This window comes from Sciurus carolinensis, chromosome 12, assembly GCF_902686445.1.
Source record: "Sciurus carolinensis chromosome 12, mSciCar1.2, whole genome shotgun sequence".
In the NCBI taxonomy this organism is placed as follows: Eukaryota; Metazoa; Chordata; class Mammalia; order Rodentia; family Sciuridae; genus Sciurus; species Sciurus carolinensis.
Genome location: NC_062224.1, coordinates 110591298 through 110615161, shown reverse-complemented (window position 1 = coordinate 110615161; position 23864 = coordinate 110591298). Strand labels below are relative to the sequence as shown.

General features: G+C 39.3%; 1 protein-coding gene across 4 annotated transcripts; it reads left to right on the top strand.

Annotated features, from left to right (window-relative positions):
• Positions 1-19: 19 nt before the first annotated feature.
• On the top strand, positions 20-22842 carry Zbtb37 (zinc finger and BTB domain containing 37). 4 transcript variants are annotated; one of them, XM_047520306.1, is made up of 6 exons: positions 20-300; positions 1306-2262; positions 4019-4118; positions 10220-11256; positions 16663-16753; positions 20425-22842. In XM_047520306.1, exons 2-4 carry the CDS (start codon positions 1340-1342, stop codon positions 10706-10708), a joined length of 1512 nt encoding a protein of 503 aa, XP_047376262.1. In that variant the 5' UTR covers positions 20-300; positions 1306-1339; the 3' UTR covers positions 10709-11256; positions 16663-16753; positions 20425-22842. The 4 variants fall into 4 exon arrangements, with proteins under 4 accessions (XP_047376262.1, XP_047376263.1, XP_047376260.1 ...); XM_047520307.1 differs by lacking the exon at positions 16663-16753; XM_047520304.1 differs by lacking the exon at positions 20425-22842 and having other exon boundaries at positions 16663-17189.
• Positions 22843-23864: the final 1022 nt, after the last annotated feature.

The following is a 23864-nucleotide window of genomic DNA, read 5'->3' as shown; positions in this document are numbered from 1 at the left end:
CCCGCAGCCCGTTCCCTCTCCCCACGCTTCCCAACGCAGACGAAAGCTGCTCAAGTTCAGAGCGGCCAACCCCATGGCGAACCCGATTCTCCCTCTTGCAGCTCTCACTCCTCCAGTGCCGACGGTAGAGAAAGACTTTACTCCAGGGTCTTCCTCCTCACTGGGGAATTGCCGGAAAGAGCAAACAAAAAAGGCGCTGGTGTAGGCTCCAAAATAAACACATCTGAATTCATGATGGCATCGACAGAGGCTCTTATTGGATTAAAAGTTTCAAAACAAACAATAACGCTTTGGAAAAAGGTCAGATTGGCTAAAGTTGGTTCTTGAAAGCAGTGTATACACTTCCCTGTTTACTGATAAATGTGTTGTCAATGCGGGGCAATGCTGTGAGCTTCTCGGGATAAGTTCCTGGAGGCATATGCAACTATGAGTATAAAGTTGTAGATAAATGGAGGTACACTGGACTTAAAGCATTGCCTTCTTTTGGGGATTTATACAAACTGTACTCTAAACTTTTGAAGACAATCGAATGCAGTTGCAGTCTTTCAGTGTAAACGTTTTGGTCATACTTGTAAATGTTATATTGTTACCAGCTCTAGGGAACTAAATTGTAGGATCAGAGTATCATCACCACTCTGAAATTCCCAACTTCAAATTCGAATAGAGGCAGATTTCATAACCTTACCTAACTTTGAGAACTGAACTTTGAAGTTCTCTGCGTTTTGTTTTGAGTCCTGACAGTTGCGGGATTTTTCCTAAAGTAGTGTTCGCCTCAGAGCCCCATATCCAAAGGCTTACTGTGGAAGGTCTGACTCCTAAACTTAAAAATATTGGCCTACATTCATATGGGATATTAGTCACTTTACAATGTAATAAGCATAACTCATGCAGCATATTGTAAAATGTTGAGGTGTATCCAATCTATCCATAAGTAGTTACATTGATTCAAAAAGCTCTCCTCCTCCAAAGAAAGTTGTAACATTGTCATGAGATTTTGTATTCCATCTGCAAATACATTACGATTAATGCCCCTGCTCCCTTTTGTTGAATTTGTTTTGCTATTGTATAAAGAAAGCATAATCATAATTTGAATTTTTAGAAGTCTAATGATTGCTTTTTTTATTTTAACTGTATCTTTCTGTGAAAAAACTATTGGTAATATGATTTCTGTATCTCAACATAAGGAAGGTATCTTTTGGAAGTTGGAGATTTTACCAAATAATATATTTTTAAGGATGTTTGAACTAGAAAGCATCAGGGTAATAAAATTATAACTACTAATAAGAATTTGGTATTTTTCAGCAGGGTTGAATGCCTGCCTGCCCCTTCAGGCACGACCATGGAGAAAGGTGGGAACATACAATTGGAGATCCCTGACTTCAGCAACTCTGTCCTGAGCCATCTGAACCAATTGCGCATGCAGGGCCGTCTCTGTGATATTGTGGTCAATGTGCAAGGACAAGCTTTTCGGGCTCACAAAGTGGTACTGGCTGCCAGCTCCCCCTATTTCCGGGATCACATGTCCTTGAATGAAATGAGTACTGTCTCCATTTCAGTCATCAAGAACCCTACTGTTTTTGAACAACTCCTTTCTTTCTGTTACACGGGGCGGATATGCCTGCAACTGGCAGATATCATCAGCTACCTTACAGCTGCCAGTTTTCTACAAATGCAGCATATTATAGACAAATGTACACAGATCCTAGAGGGCATTCATTTCAAAATTAATGTGGCGGAGGTTGAAGCAGAGTTAAGTCAAACAAGGACAAAGCATCAAGAGAGACCTCCAGAGTCTCACAGGGTTACACCAAATCTAAACCGGTCCCTTAGCCCACGACATAATACCCCAAAGGGAAACCGGCGAGGACAGGTTAGTGCTGTGCTGGATATTAGAGAGCTAAGTCCTCCTGAGGAGTCCACCAGCCCTCAGATAATTGAACCGAGTTCTGATGTAGAAAGCCGGGAGCCCATTCTTCGAATCAACCGAGCAGGACAGTGGTACGTGGAGACAGGAGTTGCAGATCGGGGGGGCCGGAGTGATGATGAAGTTAGGGTTCTTGGAGCAGTGCACATCAAAACCGAAAATCTGGAGGAGTGGCTTGGGCCTGAGAATCAGCCTTCTGGAGAAGATGGGAGTAGTGCAGAGGAGGTAACAGCCATGGTGATTGACACCACAGGCCATGGTTCTGTAGGACAGGAGAGTTACACTTTAGGGTCTTCAGGAGCCAAGGTGGCTCGGCCAACAAGCAGTGAAGTTGACAGGTAAGTTCTGGGGTTTTTTTCCCTTCTAATGGCTGTTGTACACACATCACTAAAAGGGTCTTCTGTGTGGTTCAGACACATCTTTACCAGATGTTCTTAGCTAGAATAAGTTGATGTTGGGGAATTGAGGTGTCCAAAAGACCTGCATTCTTATTTTTTTAAAGCAGGAAACTCCTAGTCATGACGTATTCACGATGTTGTGAGAACTGTGGTAAAGTTAGACACTTCCGTGAATCAGAATAGCATCTGCAGCCACACTAGGATCAGTCATTGCCAGGGCTTCCTCAAGGTTCCAGGAGGGGAACTGATCATCAGCTGGGAACCTGGCAGCACTGCCCTTCCTTGGTGTGTTATCACACAGGTAGGTGGCCTATGCACTTATTTTTGTCCCCAACTACCAAATTAGAGGAAGTATGGTATCATCAGTGATTGTTCTTTTCGCATTAGTGTCAACACAGTACAGTAATTCCAGAGAAAAGCTTTTTGGATATTCTTCATTCTTATTATCACTTGTCATTTGGTGCTCTCTCACCTGTTATCTTTCACAGATGAAGGTTGCTACCACAGACCTGAGAGTGTCCTTTTTTCACCTGCACTACTGTGACATGTCTCTAATACATCAAATTTGTTAGAACATTTCTCTTTGGTGGAACTAGCACTAGTTTTAATCTAAGCCAATTGAAAGAAAGAAAGAATTTAGATTTTAATATTTGTTCTTTTGCCTTTTAAAAATAAATAAAAATTAGCTGGGCACAGTGTGCACATGTAACCCTGGCAACTCAGAAGGCTAAGGCAGGTTTAAAGCCAGCCTCAGCAACTTAGCAAGATCTGTCTCAAAATGAAAATAAAGAAGGGCTCAATGAGTAAACGCCCCTGGATTCAATCCTGGTGCCAAAAAATTCATTCATTAATTAATTAAAATTGAGCAGTGAAAACTAAGGAAGCTGTTTCTTTGGTGTATAGCTGATCTTAAGAGATGGTACTGTTCCACACATTCAGATAGTATACTGTATCCACTTCAGGTTGAGGTTTTTTTTGTTTTTTTGTTTTGTTTTGTTTTGGTACCAGGGATTGAACTTATGGGCACTTGACCACTGAGCCAGAATCCCAGCCCTATTTTGTATTTTATTTAGAGACAGGGTCTCATTGAGTTGCTTATCACTTCACTTTTGCTGAAGCTGGCTTTGAACTTGCAGTCCTCCTGCCTCGGCCTCCCAAGAAGCTGGGATTACAAGCATGTACCACCGCACCCAGTTCAGGTGGTCTTGATTTGAGTACTTAACTATTAAGTGTATCCTTAGTAGTTAAAATATTCTTGAGCATTGAACTTATTGATCCCAGTGTTAGCACTGTGTTTTCCTATGTTAGAACTGCACCAGAAGTAGTATCAACTTAAATGCAAGGATTTTTATTTTCTATGATTTCTATCAACAGTCTGAAATATGTAACAGGTTATAGTGGGGTCTAGGGGAAAGAACAACCAACAACCCAATAGTTACAGAACCAGTTTTTATTTATACTTTTACCCCTTTCCCAGTACTTATACAGGGTTATATTTAGCTATAGCTTCACCAGCTCATACGATCTGCTATGTCCTTTTGTTTGTTTTTTTTATTTAGTAGGACAGACCTTTCGTACCTTTCTTCAAACCAGGTCCTATATTGACTCTGAAAGTATTTTTCAGTCATCAGTTGCTTTGTTGTCCCTTCCTCAGCCACCACTTTTCTGTTAGTACCTTTATGCTCCTCTCCAACAGATTCAGCCCCTCCGGCAGTGTTGTCCCCTTGGCTGAGAGACACAGAGCCCGAAGTGAGTCTCCTGGGAGAGTGGATGAGCCCAAGCAGCCAAGCTCCCAGGTACGTTGTTGTGGGCTTACAGCTGCTGTGTAGTTGGAGGAGTTGCCACTGTGTCTGAACAGAATGTAGTAAATAAGAAAGGAAAGATGTAGATGGTAACATTGGCCCTGCCAAAGAAATACCATATTTGATTACTTTATTCTTGTTTATGAGCTTGCCAAAAATACATTTTTTACTTCAGTAGAGTTTGGGAAGCAGAAAAAAAAAAAAAAAAATAGCAAGATTGTGATACTCTTTCCTGATTATAGGGGCAAATCCATATCCCTGAGAGTAAAATTAACCCCTAAAAACTACATGCAGGTAATTTAGAACCCAGAATAGAAAGAGTATGATTTTGTGTGTGTGAGAGTATGACACTATACACAGTAGCTAATTTAGAATAGTATGTATTTATAAATAGAATGCTTTATGCATTTTCAAATGTGTGCTATTTTGTATGCATTTATTTTTTTCATTTATTCCAGAATTTTTTGTAAATTTTGTATTGAGAATTGAACCCGGGTGTTCTTTACCAACGAGCTGTGGCCTCAGCTGTTTTATTTTCTATTTTGAGAGAGTCTCATTATGTTGCTAAGGGGCTCACTCAGTTGCCAAGACTGGCCTCAAACTTGCAATCCTTCTGCCTCAGCCTCCAAGTTGCTGGGATTACAGGTGTGCACCACTGTACCCAGCTTCCTGAATCTTTTTTTAGACTAGTATTCTAGAAAGGACAGGAATGATATCTTCTCTTTTCTTTAGCAACTACTATAAGTTAATTAATATTGTCTGTTTTTTTCCTCAAGAATTTCTATCATTGAAGATAGAGCTTTTAGAAAGTAGTAAACTCACCAAGTAGAACACAGTAAATTAAATACTTTTGCCTTTTAAAAGAAAGCACTGGTAGATTAAGATTGCATGGATAATTTTTTTAAACCTCTGCATTATACTTGTATTTTGTTATTTAAACCACTGGATATTTATGGTGTACATGGTATAGTAATAACAGTTGTTGTTACAAAACTAATTTTTTTTAGTTTTGATAAGGTTTTAAAGAAAATGTGAAGAGCTTGGAGGAAAAATAGTTTACTTTCTTAATTGGGGCCCTTTTTCTCTTTCTCTCTCAAATATGGTGTGATAACCATATAAAGGTAATTGGTTAGACAGATAAATACAGTAATGAGACAATTATAGCAGCTTCAAGGGGGAAGAGATAAGACAGGTGAGTGAATACAAAAAAAACACGTATCTATCTAAGACATACATAGACTTCAGTAACAGTTTTCTGGAAATAGTTATACTTAACATCTTAACTAAAATCAGTGTCAAATCAGTTACTAAAATTACCGAAATCAGTAATTTAAGTTTGTTTGAGTTTTTTTGTTTTTTTGTTGTTTTTGTTTTTTGTTTTTTATGAGGTGTCTTACTATGTTGCCCAGGCTGGCATCAAACTACTGAACTTAGACATCCTTCAGCCTCAGCTTCCCAAGTAGGTGAGACTGTAGACACACACCACCCTGCCCAGCTATAGATGCAATTTTTTAAAAAATTAGGAACAGGTAACTTACTCCATTTGTAGATGGGATAAAGATAAGAATTGGATTATGCAAGATTGTTTACCTGGCTGAAACAAAAGGTATATAGACTATTAAGGAATAGAAAATTTAAGCAGTACTGTCTGGAGATGATATTAAGGGTGATATGGTGATATGTATGCCTGAACATATATGAAAGCGTATTGAGTCTGCTCCTCACTTAGTTTAGCCTACCACAGAGGACCAGAACAGGGCAGGGTTTACATTATGAGAACTTTATTATTTTGTTTTTGTTTTTTGTTTTTTGTTTTGTGTTTGGGGGGGGGGGTTGTACTGGAAATTGAACCCAGGAGTGCTTTACTCCCGAGCTGTGTCTCCAGCCCTTTTAATTTTTTATATTGAGATAGGCTCTTGCCAAGCCACCCAGACTGACCTCAAACTTGTGATTCTCCTGCCTCAGCCTCCTAAGTAGCTAGGACTATAGGTATTTACTGTTGCACCTGGCATTGAGAACAAATTTTGATAAACTTGAAGGACTTCCTGATTATAGGGATGAATAAACTACAACAGACTACTGAAGTCATTCCTGGGCGAGATGGCACGTGCCTATAATCCCAGCAGCTTGGGAGGCTGAGGCAGGAAGATCTCAAGTTCAAACCAGCCTCAGCAAAAAAGAGGTGCTAAGCAACTCAGTGAAAACCTGTCTCTAAATAAAATACAAAATAGGGCTGGGGGTGTGGCTCCATGATCAAGTGCCCCTGAGTTCAATCCCTGGTACTAAAACAATAAATAAAGTCATTCCTTTACTCAAAAACCTTCTGCAGCTTTCTCTTTTTTCTGCCATGTGAAAGTTAAAAATACTTGACCTAATTTTCTACATAATTTGTAATCTTTTTAACCCAACAATTCCTACCACTCATTGGCGTTTGCTGTCCATCTCAGTCACTTTCTCTGTGTGTCACAACCCCATCATATTATTTCTTTCACTGTGTATGTGAAAGCCCTCATTCTTCCTGGGTCCTCATTGAGCTCAACTTCTAGTTCCGTCGGCCATAATTAACCCAGTTTTTTATTCTTGCTTAAACCACTATTTAGCATTTACAGAGGGTGCAATATAATTCTTCCTACTTCTCATCTGACTCATGTGAGTTGTTCCTTTCTCATTTGCTTTCACAGTGCATCTCCTGTTGAAATCTCCTTGAAAGCACATCTCTGACATTGTTTTATCAGATCTTTATATTAATGGCATTGTTTCTCTGTCAGGAATTTTACCTCTCAGTACAGTAGTGCTTTTACTTGGTCATTGTGCACATGTCATAAGGTGGCTGCACCTGCTAAACGGGTTATTTAGTTGCTTGTGAAATCCACGATTTGGAAAAAAAATGGAATTCCCAACTTTGGAGATCTTTAAATAACATTAAAGTACAAAGTCATTATTTTCAAAGCCCCTTCAATTCTTTGTGATTACTATTAATAAAAAGATAAGGATGATGAGAGTCTTTGAAGTCCACGTCAAGCATCTGGACTGATAATGGTTTGTTTTAGAAAATGTGGAAATCAATTATTTATATGGAATATATTCTTTTTATGAAATAATTCACTAAGAAGTAGTTATTGAAGCTGGGCATGGTGCCATACCCCTATATTCCAAGCTACTCAGGAGGCTAAGGCAGGAGGATCATCAGTTCAATGCCAACCTGGGAATTTAGTGAGACCCTGTCTCAAAGCATAAACTTAAAACAGCTGTGGATTTTGCTCTGTAGCAGAGCACTCATGGGTTCAATCCCCATTATGGAAAGAAAAAAAAGTTACTGATTGAATCCCTGTTTGGCAAAGCAGAATGTCCCTATGCATACAGAGTTCACAATCAATACAGTATTGCCATGTGGGGGAGTGAAATAATTCACCTTTAAGGGGCATCTTAGAGAACAGGAGACAACCATTTATTGCCATTATTCCTTTTTAAAGTTCAAAGTAAGAAAACTATGAAAGATACATTGCTGCCTGACAAGGACCTAGATGATAATAACTCTAGAGTTTGTTCATTTATTTTCTCCTATTGCAGCTTTACTGCAATAGCCTTTTAAATGAGATTGATCATAATGAATGATTTTTATGATCATAGCTCATCAGTATTTACTAAAATGCATTACCTTCTGCATGTGGACACTACTTCTTTCCTTAATGTTGGGAAGGATATTTATGGAATCATATTCTCAAGGTTACAAATAATATGAGTTCGAAGTTGGTCAGGTGCTGCTGAACAAGGAGGAAACAGGTCAGGAAAAAAATATTTTTTCATATATATGCATGTGTATAGGCAATGTTTAATAATAACTAATAGTTACTGAGCTACATTAAGCACTTTACTCATTCAGTGCTCAAAGCAACTTGTGAGGGAGATGGTTATTGTTATATTCATTTTGGAGATAAGCAGACTAAGGAATGGAGTAGTTAAATAACTTACTCAAGGTAACATAATAAATGGAACTTGAATTTGAATCCAGGTGTCAGCACCCTTAATTGTATGTAATATTATGTATTCATGCCAGGTGCAGTGGTGCATGCCTGTAATCCAGCGGCTCAAAAATATTATGCATTCAAAATATTTCAGGGTAGCTGGGTGTGGTGGCCAGCATCTGGTCCCAATTACATAGGAAGTTGACTTAAGAGGATTGTTTGAGTCTAGGGCAACGTAATGAGACCCTGCCAAAAAATAAATAAATAAGCAAAATTTTAAGAATTTATTCCAGGGTAAACTTACCATGTTTGATTCTCATGAGAACCTTAAAAGTTGGCAAAGCTTATGAATGGGAGAACTAATCCTATAGAAGTTATCCTGTGCTTTGTCCTTCATCACCTAAGACTTTTTAGTGGCACAATTCATCATTCTTTCTGTGATTTTTGTTTTGATTATCCAGGGAAATGAAACAGAAAGAAATGTTATATAAAACGAATCAGAAATAATCTTAAAACTTCAGCCTTCCTCTTTAGCCTTTGACTTAACTTGCTGCTTCTCAAACCTGTTAAGAATTGCCTCTGTTGGAAATGCTTTATAAAAAGAGCACTTTCAGCTAACATGAAGAAGGAGACAAAATGCATGTCTAGAAATTAAAAGACAGGAAATTTGGTTGAGTTGTAGCTCAGTGATAGAGCACTTGCCTAGCATGTCTGAGGCATGGGATTTGATCCTCAGCACCACATAAAAATAAATAAAACAAAGGTATTGTGTTCTTTTACCCCAAAAAATAAATAAATAAAAGGCATGCAATTTAATAGGTTCATTACTAACCAGGTAGACTTTCTCTAGTTAATCTAGAGTCAGCTCTGACATTTTATCCTATTTGCCTTGGTACTCCAGCCTCTGCTAAACATATGTAATTCCTTCCAACATATTTTTTAAGTTTTTTTTTTAACATAATAACTTTAGAAGTCAACAGGCTAAAAAGTCAGTAATTTCTGAGTGGTGACAGCTTAATATAGAATTTTTTTATTTTTTTTTTTTTCCAGTGCTGGGTATTGAACCCAGGGCCTTGTGCTTGCAAGGCAAGCACTCTACCAACTGAGCTATCTCCCCAGCCCTAATATAGAATTTTGAACTGAAAGCATTTATAAATCTAAAACTTTTAAATAATCTCAAAAGGAATATATTCCTACTCCCTCCCAGAAACCTCACTCTAAAGTCAGGTGAACTTTGAGTAATCTTATTTTTTCTTTTTTTAATATATTTTTATTTTATTTATTTTTATGTGGTGCTGAGCACATGCTAGGCAAGCGCTCTACCACTGAACTACAACCCCAGCCCTTATTTTTGTTTGTTTTGTTTTTTGCAGTACTAGGGATTAAACCATGGGGCACTCTACCACTGAGCTACATCCACAGCCCTTTTTATTTTGTTTTGAAATAGGGTCTCACTAAGTTACCAAGAATGGCCTCCAACTTATGGTTCTCCTGCCTCAGCCTCCCTAGTAACTTGGATTACAGACATGCACCACCATGCCCAACTTGAGTAGTCTTTAGAATTAAGGTAATCGGTAGATATGGTATCAAAAAATATTTTGGGGTAGAAGGGTATACCATCACCTACAAATTTATAAAGTTAGCTGCTGCTGGTTGAAATATGGTAATAATAATGATGTTATAATTTATATTATGTTTGCCGTTATATATTCTGTACTGTCTGACATCGTAACCATTGGCTGCATATCATATGTGGTGTTTGAATTTATATTTTAGTTAATCAGAAAAAACTGGGTGTGGTGGTGCATGTCTGTAATCTCAGCTACTCAGAAGATTGAGGCAGGAGGATGACAAGTTGGAGGCCAGCCTTACCAAGACCCTATCTCAGAAAGTAAAATGTAAGAAAAGAGCAAGGGAAGAAGCTCAGGGGTCAAGCACTTGCCTAGCACTCATGAAACCCTGGGTTCAATCCCCAGTGCCATTTAAAAAAATACATATACGTACATATATGTATGCACACACACACACACACACATATATGTAAATATATATAGAATAATATGATTGCTTTTAACATGTATGCTTAATAATATGTGTTTGTTCTTGCTTATTTTTTCTCTCCTGGCACAGGTAGAAGAATCAGCAATGATGGGAGTAAGTGGCTATGTAGAGTATCTCCGAGAACAGGAAGTATCTGAACGGTGGTTCCGATACAACCCCCGTCTCACCTGCATCTACTGCGCCAAATCTTTTAACCAAAAGGGGAGCCTAGACCGCCATATGCGCCTGCATATGGGGATCACGCCATTTGTCTGCCGCATGTGTGGTAAGAAGTATACCCGGAAAGATCAGCTAGAGTATCATATACGCAAGCACACAGGCAACAAGCCCTTTCACTGTCATGTTTGTGGCAAAAGTTTCCCCTTCCAGGCCATCTTGAATCAGCACTTTCGTAAAAACCACCCTGGCTGTATACCCCTGGAGGGGCCTCACAGCATCTCTCCTGAAACAACTGTCACATCTCGAGGACAAGCCGAAGAAGAGTCACCTTCCCGGGAAGAGACAGTTGCTCCTGGGGAAACTGCCCAGGGCTCTGTGTCCACAACTGGGCCAGATTGAGATATTGAGGGGGAGGGGGCAGACCCTCTTCCCCTTTGGTCCGTAAGCAGCCTGTATCAGGGCCATGGACTCGTACTTAGATTCACAAAATGCCACCTCATTAGACCAGAAGATGCTCCCAAGATGTTGCCAAACTAGAGGATCAACAACACACACAGAAGCACTAAAGGCTCCTCCCCTCCTCCTTCCCTCCTCACACTTTGGAAAAAATCAAGCAAATCAACTTTCTAATTCAGGGATCAACAGCCTTGGTTTGTTAACTTTATAAGAAAAACATTTTTTTATCAAAACTATGATAAATGGTCATTTATCTACCAGTTGTGTTTGAACACTGTACTTTGGTCCATATCATCTTGGTGGCTGTAATTGCCCGGATCTAAAAAATGCAAGAGGAGCCTTGGCCATCTGAAGCAGCCAGCCACAAGAGAGAAGGAGGTAGTCATGATGGTGCGAAGGAAGTATCTCTCCTCTTCCTTCCCTGCCGGAATGTGCATTTTCACATCAAGAAAAAAACGAGTGAATACTGGTGGTTCTTGCTGTTCTGCAAGGTTAGACTTTATCTTTGCCCTGACTAGGCATCTGATACTTTGCCTGATCAATTCATGTCCTCAGCCATGTTGGAGCAGTATTCTAGTGGGCAGCCTCACCTGAAGCACTTTAGGCAACTGCAAGTGAAATGAGCAGCAAAGTGTTTGCAGTAGGTACAGCTGCACTTGGGGGCTTGAGTGATATATTGAGGAGAAGCAGGGAAGGAAGTATTTTATGTTTAACAGATGTCGAAGAGCACAGAGCCAAACTGCAGCTTCCTGACTGGTATTTGTACAGCATAGTACTCATGCATCCTTTGGTGTTAAGGAAATGGCTCTAGTTCAGATGAATTAACATGTTAGGCTGACTACCAAAGTTTCATCCAGTCTCTTTGGCTCCTAGTTTCACATTACAGCAATATTGTACATCAGAAATGTCACTTTCCAGTGAAATGAACCTGGGTTGTATTTTTAAATCCACAGGTCTTCACATTTGATAACTTTTATATGAAGTTTTAAACACATTTTTTCCTGCAATATTGTGGTTGAAGAGATTCAGCACTATTGTTCTTACTGCAACCACAATTTCATTTACTTCTACATATGTAGTAGTTTATATTTTCAGTCCAATGAAGAACCTCACTTAAATCTATGTCTCGGGTCTGCAAACCTAGAAATTCATAAACCAACCATCAGCAAATTGCTGATGACTCCAAGAACTTTGATTTTTAATAACACACTACAGGGCACTTACCAGAAAACATCATGCACAATCATGTTGCAATAAATGATCAAGGGATCAGTTTTGATCAGGTTTGGTTACTTAATCATTCCTAAGATTTTTAAAACTTCAAGGGACCTTTTTAGTAATTCTGGGTTTTTCCAAGATTCTTAATCCAGCACTGAGAGAAAGAATTTACCAAACGTGTAGAACTTTTGATGCCCTGATTTGCACGCAGAGAAAAAAGAAGGAATATTAGAATATTTAGGGATGCAGGCAAAGAGATGCTTAAAACTCACAGTGCAGATAACAAGAGAAAAATCTCTCACCTTTCTTGATTTTTAAAAAAATATTTAAATATGTAATAGTTTAAGAAATTGTTGTGGTGCAGAGACATAGATGATTGTAAAAGAGATTTGGGAGAAGGCTGGTCATTCCTGCACTGGTGAGCCATTTGTGAGAATGTTAGTTATGTGCTCCTTTCCTGAAGATACTTTGTGGTACATGGAAAGGTGGATAGAAAAGGTTTTTTTGTTTGGTTGGTTGCTTTTTTTTGTTTTGTTTTTGTTGTGTGGTTTTTTTTTGTCTTGTTTTGTTTTTTGGTTTTTTGTTGGTGATAAATTAGAACACAAAGGGTAGCTTTAAGCAATCTGAGAATTGTACATATACACACAGCTGCATTCTTTCACTAAAGGAAGGTTTTCTCTTTTGGAAAAGCGTAGAAATTCATTTTTTAGAGGACTGCAATGATGCTGCCATTTAATAAAAGCCTACCCTGGAGGGCAGCATTGAGGTGTGTCTGCCTTCAGGAGACTCCATGGGGCCTCTCCTCCCTAGCTGGGTGACAGACAGCATGCTAGGGTGAAGGATTGGCTGTGTTCTGTGGCATAGAAAACATGGAGTTGAGATTAGACTCAAATCTTTAGGGAAGCATCTCAGCTAGCAGTCAAGAGGCTTTCAATGACAGAATTTGCCATGATTTCATAGGCAGGAAGCTGGAAAGGACAGAAGATGGAGCTTATAAGCCTACCAAAAAAGTTTTTAAGTCCCCCATATTTCCAAGAAATAGTATGCTGAAAAGTTCTTTAGTGCTTTGTTAATTTCTTAGAATATATATGAGAAAAAAGAGCTTTTAAAGTATTACCAAATTACAAAGGTGAAGTGCAGTAATTTCTGTAACAAGAAACTTTGCAGTATCTGTCAGTGCTCTATCCAGGGTTAGCAAAAATGTCCTGCGTGAAGTAGGGTCTAATTGGTGTGGAGATGCTGTGCATTTGCTGGGTTCCCCTCTTCATCCTCTTACTGTGTTGATACTGTGAATGGAGTGCTTCCTGGTTATCTTGGACCACATCAGCACAATCATGTTCGCTGGTTCTCTACTCTTAGGTCTAGCAAGAGCCATGAAGTTCATGAAAATTCGAGCCAGGCTAGCCTTTAAACAAATTTAAAGCTTCTAAAAGCAATTTCCTTATTTTAGTTAGAAGAGATATTATTCTAAATATCTATCCAGGATTCTTATCCAGGTTCACTGTGATTTTGTCCTACTTCTTAGCTAACATCACTCTAGGGTTATAGGAGTTAGTAAAGTTCTGTCTACATTAATGAATACCTGTATTGGTGGGTGTGTGGACAATACCTCTTAAGGACGTACTAAATGGACTGAAAACTCATTACCAAACGTTAACTTGCACGTGTCACCTTGTGAAGGGAACAGCATTAGCAATGAGAGCTGATTCATCATTAAGTGCCAGTGCCATGAAATTGCAAACACTGGGACTGTTTTCATTTACTGAGTGGCACTTAATAGCAAAGGAGCTATCCAGTGTTCTCAGCAGAAGACGACAGATGGCAACATTGATGTATTTTCATTCTAGAATATACCTTTCATTCTCTCTCAACTCTGATACTTGTATAAAACGTAGCATTGGCATGCCAGTGACACTGTACTTAGGCAGAAAGGCTCTTTCTGATGACTTGTTCTCTCTGTACTCAGAACCATATGTACCTCTGAACTGAGTTGAATTTTATTTTATGTAAGTTGCAGGCTACTCCACACCATTTTATTACACTAAAGAGTTAAAGCTAAACTTAAATGTGTAAAAAGTAAGTTAGTTTGTAAAGGATCAAGATGGGAAAAGAAGAGAGATAGCACTTAACATTTTCATGTGTTTTGGCACTTTCTGGTGTTTCGGGTTCCCTCAATCAGTGAAGCAGGACTTTACAAAGGTGGTATGAAAGTAGACCTAGGCTGTTTCCTCATTTCATAGTTGAAGTCTGACTTTGTTTGGTGGAGTGTGAAATTTAGAACTTCCTTTCTAATAGTTGAGTGATCTGTAGATGGGAAATAATTTTTACAAAGTTTTAGCTGTTACATGACACTATGTTTCTTTTAACTGGTGAAAACTTCAATTTGTTTGACTAGAAGATCAAATTTGTTTGACTAGACGATCAGAAAGGAGTCAGAATCCTAGATGTTCTTGTTTCAGATCCAACAGGCATGATTTTTTTTGTCTTCTCAAATGTCCTTCTCCTTATTTGTTCAAAGAATAACAGATGAGTCTTTACTTATCTTAGTCCTTAAAAGTACAGTTCTTTACTTATGCCATATGGGAAATTGTTTAAAATATTGAAATGAGCAGGGTTCGGTGGCACATACCTATATCCCAACAATTTGAAAAGCTGAGGCAGGAGGACCACAAGTTCAAGGCCAACTTTGGCAATTTAGTGAGACCCTGTCTCAAAATGTAAAACAAGTCTGGAGATGTAGCTGAATAGTAGATTGCCCCTGAGTTCAATTCCCAGTACTCAAAAAATAAATTAATGAGCTATTGAACTATAAGATTCAGAAACGGGACAATAAGCAATTGTCAGGTAAATTCTAAATTTGAGAACATATCCATTAGCAAAGTACATCCCTAGGACTTACAATTTAGGTCAGGGTTCAACAAACCATAGCCCTTGACTCAAATCCTAAGGCCATCTGCTATATGAAGAAAATCATATTGGAACAGGGCCACATCCATTCATCTAGGTATGGTTTACAGTTTCTTTCCACTATAATCATGAAGTTGAGTACATGGCCAGCAAAGCTTGAAGATATTTACTGTCTGGAATTTGACAGAAAAAGTTTGCAATCTCCTGAATTAGACTTAGAAGATTTGCTCCCAAAAATTGTTATGATAGTTTGGTTGAGGTTTTTTATTCATACTGTCATGTTAGGTATACATATTTCTTTCTCCTCACCCCCCTCCCAACTTTCTCTTTCTGGGCAGGTTTGGGGACTGAACTCAGGACCTGTACAAGCTCTACTACTGAGCTACATCCCCAACCCCTTTTTAAAAGTTATTTTTAGGCAAGCTTTCACTAAGTTGCTGAGGCTGGTCTTAAACTTGCCATCCCCCTGCCTCAGCCTCTTCAGTCACTGGGATTATAGGCATGCCTCCAGAACCAGCCAATGAACAGGTATTTTGATTCTTGTCCAAAGCACTGTTTTCTAGATTAGAAACCTGTACCTTTTTCCTCTTCAGTTTAATTTCCTCAAGTAACTTAGTCTATTCCTATGTGAAGTGGTAAAAAGCCAAATTTCCCCCCTTTTTGTTTTTTTCTGGATATTTTAAAGCAGTGAAACATTCTTTGACTTGTCTTCCTATATGTTGTCTATAATTCTTTTGAGCATATATTGGACCATTACATTTTTGCTTTATGAATCTTCATTCTTAATGTTCAAATAGTTTACCTATATCAGATGGGATAAAATGGAAAATGTGAGGGTGTTAATAAATAGAAATCCATGCAAGAGGAGAATATAATTGCTCCCCATTTGGAAGCAGTATGTGAGCTTCTGAATTTATTTGGACAAAGTGTTCCAAGCTATGCTGAAACAGTACCATGAGTTTGATTTTTTTTGGAGGAGCAGGTGCCAGGGAGTGAACTCAGGGGCACTCAACCACTGAACCACATCTCCAGCCCTATTTTGTAGGGCAAGGTCTCACTGAGTTGCTTAGCACCTCATTTTTGCTGAGGCTGGCTTTGAAGTTGAGATCCTCCAGCCTCAGCCTCCCGAGCCGCTGGAATTACAGGCATGTGGCACTGCTCCTGACCGAGTTTGATTTTTTGTTATGAGTCCTACCAGCATATGCGAAGTTCAGGTGAGTGACTGTCTCTTATAGGGTACCTTTTCATTCTTAAAGTTGCCTTCTTTCTAATTGGATATTAGTAAGTTTTAATATGACAGAATAATAGATAATCCTCATCAAGTTCCAGAATGTTTGCCTAGATTAGATCTACCTTGTCTTAGAGCACTTACACCATAGTAATCATGGGTTCTTGGGATTTGGGAGTATTACTTTTCTGATTAACCTGGGATTCCTTTTTTTTTTAATGATTTTTTAAATTTTTAAATATTTTTAGTTGTAGATGGACATGATATCTTTATTTTATGTGGTGTTGAGGATCGAACCCAGTGCCTCACATGTGCTAGGCAAGCTCTCCACCACTGAGCCACAACCCCAACCCCTAACCTGGGATTCTGATTAATCTGGGATATAGGATTTAAGAGAGAAATTGAAACTGAAAGAAAGCATTGGAGTTTGCTCAACATTGTGACGCCTTTGATAATTTACAGTCTTCTTCCTTCTTTGCTTTCTACCTTTATTTTTTTCTGGTCTTCAGACTTGTTAATTTATTTTATATTTTATGTTTTGCAGTGGGTGCTGGGATCAAGCCCAGGGCCTCGTGCTTTACAGACTTCTTGTTTTCAGTGGTGCTTTTCCCAGGGCCAGTCTCTTTACTTACAAAGTAAGTAGGCTTTCTTGCTCAGGACAAGCTGGAGTTGGATATTATGAGTACTTTTGAGACATCTGAATTTATTACATTCCAAAGAAAGTAATTATTGATAGGGACTGTGATATCCAACCTGAAAGATGTCTGCACAGACTATCCAGTTCTTTTATGTGGGCAGACTGTCTTTCTTCAACTGTGACACACAACAGGGCTTAGGAAATGTTACTTGAAATTCATTACCTGATAGAGGGTACCTATGTAAATAAACTTCTTGTCTCATACCTTTCCCATTACCTGTGTAACAGAAATACTTCCCATCCTCACCAGCAAAAGGAACCCCACTAGCTCAAGTAGCAGAAGTTTTAAATAACAAAGCTATTTGAAAGTCAGAGTGCTTAATGGAAAAAAAAAAAAAAAAAAACACTTTTCTGATGCTTGCTACTTTCATGCCTACTCAGTAGGTCCTGTTGAGAAGGCTAGGATACACCATCCAGTTAAGAGAGTCTTGTGTTCAGCATCTGTTGTATGACCTACACCACAATTTAATATACTGTGAATCTTAGGATCTGAAATAATCCATAATGCCAGAAGTTAAAGTATCTTGTGGGACCCTGTTTCCTATTCTTGGAAATCACTTGTCTTCCATGATGGGTAATATATAGGAGAAACTGTTCCATTAAATAAATATTCAGTACTTTTGGTACCAGGCAGCATGCCTGGAATTTGTATTACAAAGTTGACTTTAGACATAGTTTAAATGTGACTTCCCAGACTTGAGAGTCCTAAACCCACTTGCTTGGAGTCTGAGATACATGCTTTTAAAAAGCCTGCACTTTTCACTACCGAGGTAATGGTTCAAAAAGAAGAGTTCAGAGCACTTTAGTGGCATAACTGCAGTCCATCCTCACAGTAATCCTACAAGGTGATAACAGTATTAAAAACAGCCAGCTGTTTTGCATGCTTGTGTGCCTGGTTCTGTGTGCTTTACCTTACTTAACTCATCCAAGACTTAGGACACTCCCATAGATGGACGTTGCTATTATCCTCATTTTAGAGGAAAAGAATTGGGCACATCTTCAGCACCGCAATCTAACCTGACACTTAATAGACTGTTACCTCTAGTAGGTAAAATTATAGCACATTTTATAAATGAGGAACCCAGCAGGCCCAAGATTACACACTGGTAAATTGCAGAGCCAGTATTTACCAATCTGATTCCAAAGCCCTGACTGTCTTCGCTACTAGCATCACTTGCTTATGAGTTAGGATGAACTGGATTATACAGTAGCCAGTGCGGTACTGCTTCTTGTGAACTTGTAATTGAAGAGTAAGTGATTAGAAGAGTTCTTCAAAAGATAATGCCATTGGTCTCTAAGCAGACCTGAATGGTGAATATTTGCTGGGGATACTGCCCACTGATTCAGATTTATCACCCATTTACTAGGTCTATTGTGAGTGAGTAAATTAGTACGAAGGCAAATACTAAAAGATATTTTCCAGTTACCTGTCACTGTATAATGAACTACTCTAAAGCTTAGTGACTTAAAGCAGCCACCATTTTAAATGTCATGATTTTGTGAATCAGAAACTAAGGAAGGGCTTACTGGAAAATTTTCTGCTTCCTGTGGTGATGCCTCAGCTCACTTGGTGGTATTCAGGAGATGTGGACTGGGCTGGAGGGTCCAAGATGATCTCATTCACATGATTGATGCCTTTTGTAGAGAGAGCTGTAAGGCAAGACCCAGCAAGCCTTCTCTCCCTTTTCACTGAGTATCAGGGACTCTCCATTATGTTCTTCGTGAAGGTAGTCAGACGCTATGTGGCAACACAGGCTTCTGAGAGACTGGGCAGGAAGTTCCAGTCCTCTTAAAGGCCAGGTCCATAACTGTCAAGAGTCACCATACTGTTGGTCAAAGAAGTCTGGTCAGCTCAGATCTGAAGGTAGAGGAAGTACCCTACCATTTTATGAAAGACAAGTCAGGGATTTGGGACCATCTTTAATCTCCTACATGTAGCATTAGGTTGTTTTGTTGATGTTTTTTCTTGATTCTTTTGTCAGTTGTTAGTGCCATGGAAACCATTTATTGTACCTACTGTTGGTCAGTAAAAGATCTACAAGGAGAATGAGATACCTGGAGCATGTTTCCCTAGCTGCCCACCTCCTGCCAAGTTTAATTTATAGCAAAATTTCCATTTTTTTTCATTTTGTGCTATGTTCAAAATTGTGAGTATTTACCTGTATTTGACTGTAAAGCTACAAAACTATACACGCTGAGCCAAATAAACTCCATCTTACTGTTGGAGTATTTGATTTATTAGAAATGACAGTCAAATTTTAGATCTATAAATAGGTGAAAAACTCCTATGGCATGGAACAATATGGCTACTAAATTGTTTTTAATAGGAGTTTCCATTGTGTAACTGGATGAATCATACTGTTATAATAGTAAAAGTTTTACCTATTTGTCTTAGTCCCATTTATACCTTCACACCTCTGGCATAATTTTGTGCTTAAAGATGAATTGGTTCATCCCATTCTTACTACCTTTCATACAGGAAAGTCTGTTGCCCAGTTTTATATGTCATTAATCTTTATAAATTAGCGATTGCTACCAGCCTCTGTCATTCTAAATAACACGTCACTGAAGTTTTTTATGTGGGACTACATCTGTCAGATTTAGAATGCTTTATTTAAACTTCTGTTGATTCATAATAATAAATAATTAGATAAATAATTAGAAAAAAATGAGACTGTCCCTGCCTTGAGAAGAAATATGGGCAGAGAATGAATTCTATTCCATGAATTATCATCCACAAATCAATACATGAAAAGATTGAGATTATCCAATCCCTGTGCAGTGGATCCTCCTGGAGAATTAATGGTGGAGTCTTCTTACTGGTCAACTCTGGTTATTACATAGGAGGAGATCTCTGTCTAAAGTCAGGCCTCAAGAGTTGCAAATACAGGAAATGAAAGAGGTGCTCAGGGCCATAGACTTAATTTCAGGCTCTACAAAATGCTGGAAAGGGAAAAAGACACCTTTGGCATTTGCAGTGGATAACCAGAGAGGGAATGTTTTAAGTTTTTTCTAATCACATTTCAGCAGAGCACAGTAGCACACATCTGTAATCCCAGCAGCTCAAGAGACTGAGGCAAGGAGGATTGTGAGTTCAAAGCCAGTCTCAGCAAAAGTGAGGCGTTAATCTACTCAGTGAGACCCTGCCTCTAAAAAATATACATAAGAGGACTGGGGATGTGGCTCAGTGGTTGAGTGCCCCTGAGTTCAGTTCCTGGTTTTCCACCCCCCAAAAAGAAAGATTAATCATATTTTATCATGTTAAGATTAGGGTAAATTTTAATGTAAATAATAGAGTCTTAGAACTTTCTTTTTGATCCTCATTTCCACCATGGTATAATCCACTTAGCTCAAAATCTGCCCTTTGTGACAGTGAAAGCCTTTGAAAACATAGTCCCAGGGAATGAAAATCGTCCTGTGATGTCTTTGGAAACGTCTCACGCTTTGTGTTTTAGCTTTTGGGTCCTTCTCTAGAGTCTCTGTGAATCTTAAGTTTGAATTCATTTGCTGGTTGTGTGAGAAATAAGCTCTGTGGTCTTGAAATGAAAAAGAGAACAAGATCAGAAAAAAGGGAATCTTATAGATTGACATTATTTTCTTTCTTTTCAGCATCACAAGTCTAAACCATTTCAAGCCAATCACAACAACCCAAGTGAGTAGAAATTGCTTAAGGTTTAGATGTGTGCTTTTAGCCACTTCTTGAAGCAGATGTTGATGACATATTTGAAGGTGATCCACCAAGTTTCCTATAAAGTCATCAGATCCCAACTCTAGTGGTTAAGAACCACTCAAACAGAAATGCGCTGCAGGGAGCAAAGCTTAAAATGTTTCCTCTGGAAGTCAAGTGCTAAATCAGAGGTTACTAAAAGTATGGCTAAAATCCACCTCTGAATGGCTATCAGATAGCATAAATATTTAGAATTTATATGGTATTTCTAATATTTTTACAAAAATAAGTTTAAATCATGTAACTTGAATTTTTTTTAAAAAAATTAGCCTGTTTTCTTTCTGGAAAACTGGCCCAGTAAAAATAGCACTAATATAATTCCAAATGTATATGCATGTGCATTGAACACAGAATGGTATACTAAAGATAGTTCACACAAATAACTTTTGTGGGAAGTTTAGCTATTTTCTTAATATCTTTTCATAAATGTTTATAAATATATTTACTCATCCACCATGACCTTGGTAGCATAGAAGCATTTTGTTAGTTGTCTTATTAATTCTAAAAATTCAATTCTTGGCATAGTAGGCTGTGACAGCTTTTTGTTAACTTTGTATTTTGGCTAAGAAAATTATTTCTTGCACTTTCTATTTTCAAAGATGTTATAACACAGTGTACCCACTGAATGCAGCTGATCTTTAGAGACAAAAGATGTAGGCGTTACAGTGAAATATATATATTTAGAACCCTGGCAAAAGTAGAGACCTCGGAAAAATAAACTTGGCTTGCATCTACCTGAGGAGGACTGGGGTTGGTGTGAGATTTAGGTGGAAGGAGCAGCGGGCAGGCTTATAGTTGCTGGGAGTGGCAGTGCTGTGAGTCGCCAGCTGTGTGTGTGCAAGTTTTGTGTGTGTGTGTGAGGAAGAGGCATTTAACGAAGGCAGGTGAGTCGGTGAGAACGTTCTACCTCCCGCTAGAGACTGAGCACATTCAAGATGGCCCTTGGGCAGGAGCTGGATTCCCTCAGCCTCTGTCCACCCGCTTCTCTTCCATAACTCACTTCAGCTTCTCTACCTCTGAGCACTTGGCTGAAGAAAGAGTGGAGCTTTCTGTAGCAAGCAAAGGACAACCAGGCCCAGAACATAGAGGCTGCAGTGGCTGAAATCCTTCTTGTCATGTGCAGATGATAATATTTGATTTGTTGCCCAAATGAAAAGTGTCAGAACACTGAGGCTTAGTGCTTCTGTCCTCTGGCTTCTGCTTGCCAAGAATAGCCTGCAGAGGTGGGCTCCATTTGTTTTTGAGGATGCTTTTGAATGAGGTGAAACATTTGTTTGAGTGCCAATTTTCTTTTTTAATTGCCATTTGTGGTCCATTTTGGCAGGACTGGAATATTAACCATATTGTCCTGATAATGAGGCTCTGCCAACATCTTACATGGACGTATGCATGATATGGGTTTTCAGATGAGCTGTTTTGCTTGTTAATCACTCCAAAGAGAAAGAGTCTTGTTTTTAATGCTGATACTGTTGTAATAGTCAAGATGGCTTCACTTGAATGGAATTCAGTTTTAGTAATAGAATGCCATTAGGCATACCTGATCTTAAAATCCAGTGCAGCGATCAACTGATTTCCTGTCTGGGGCACTAGCACATATCACACTGTCCAGCCAGCCTGCCTACCTGTACCCGAGGGACTAGGGCTGACCCTGTGACAGTAATCCTCGAGTGCATTCCACTTCTTCATTCCGGTGCTGGGACTGGTGGTGTGGTACCTAAGAGGGACTCTCTAGTTAGGAGTGGAAATGAGGGCATGGTCATTTCAGATGTTTTAGGGGTCACTTTTGGGTACTAATGGGTAAGTATTTACTCTCCTGGTAGGCAAGTGGGGAATACAGAGCATGTAAAATTCCAAAGAATAGGTGACAACAGAGTAATTCCTGCTGCAGTATGGATCCTGTGAGGAGATGAGGTGGCAAACTGTGTGAATCTGTTCCCCACAACTGTGTTTAACTGTAGACTAGTTCTGAACCTAAGAGCCATGCTAACATGCTAGACTCAGGAATTAATTCCTGCTTTAGGAAAACTTTTCCCTCTGGCTTATTTGATTGATTGTGCCCCAAGTTTTGTCCCAGGCCTGCTCCCTTATATTTTGCTATGATGCATACTTAAAAGTGCAGACTTAACCTACATCAGTATCCTACTGTTGGCATTGCTGCCTATTCAGGACAAAGGGATTAATTAAAAAAAAAAAAAAAAAAAGGCGAGAAACCGGTGTAGCAGCACACCCCTGTAATCCCAGTGGCTGGGGAGGCTGAGGCAGGAGGATCGCAAGTTCAAAGCCAGCCTCAGCAATGGTGAGGCACTAAGCAACTCAATGAGACCCTATCTCTAATTAAAATACAAAATAGGGCTGGGGATGTGACTCAGTGGTCAAGTGCCCCTGAGTTCAATCCCTCATATCAAAAAAAAAGTAAGAAATATGTAGGTAATTTCATTGAAGCATATTAAATTCATGAGTCTGGGAGGAGGCCTTAGATTTTTACCTCCCTCTGGCTTGGACGGACACTGGCCTTATGCTTTCTGTTAAGAAACCTGTCACCCTAAGGCAGTAGTTCTTTATCTTGGCTGCATAGTAGAATTGCCTGAGACCCCTTCCAGACATTCACATTTAATTGGATGGTTGTGCAGCCTGGGCTTTAAAAAGCTCCCTGCTTTCAGGCATGGAGCGCACACCTGTAATCCCAGCTGCTCCCAAGGCTGAGGCAGGAGGATTGCAGGTTTGAGGCCAGCCTCAGTTACTTAGCAAGACCCTGTTCAAAATAAAAAGGTCTGCGGATATAGCTCAGTAGTTGAGCACCCCGAGCACAATCCCCAGTGCCAAGGGAAAAAAATTCTGATATGCAGCCAGGGTCAGAATCATTGCCCAGCTGGATGACTTCAAGCTAGTTGTCTTGACATAAACTATCTTGATTGCTATCCTGGCATTATAGTGGGCCAGGGGTCAGATGATAAATGGTTCATCCATTTCTCCTCAGAGTAATTCTGGAGCGAGATGCTGTGATCCATCCAGCTTCCTCTCTATACCAAATACTGAGTGCCTGAATAAGCAAAGCAGATTTGTAATTTGAATAAAGTTTTCTGTTTTGTTTTGTTTTTTCTTTTGAAACCTTGGATTGAACCCAAGGGGTGCTCAACCACTGAGCTACATACATCCCCAGCCCTTTTTATTTTTGAGACAGGGTCTCACTAAGTTGCTCAGGGCTCCGCTAAATTGCTGAGGCTGGCTTTGAACTTTCAGTCCTCCTGCCAAAGCCTCCCTGAGTCGCTGGGATCACAGACTTGTCGGGGGTGTGAGGGTTGAGTAGAGGCTTCTCAACTCT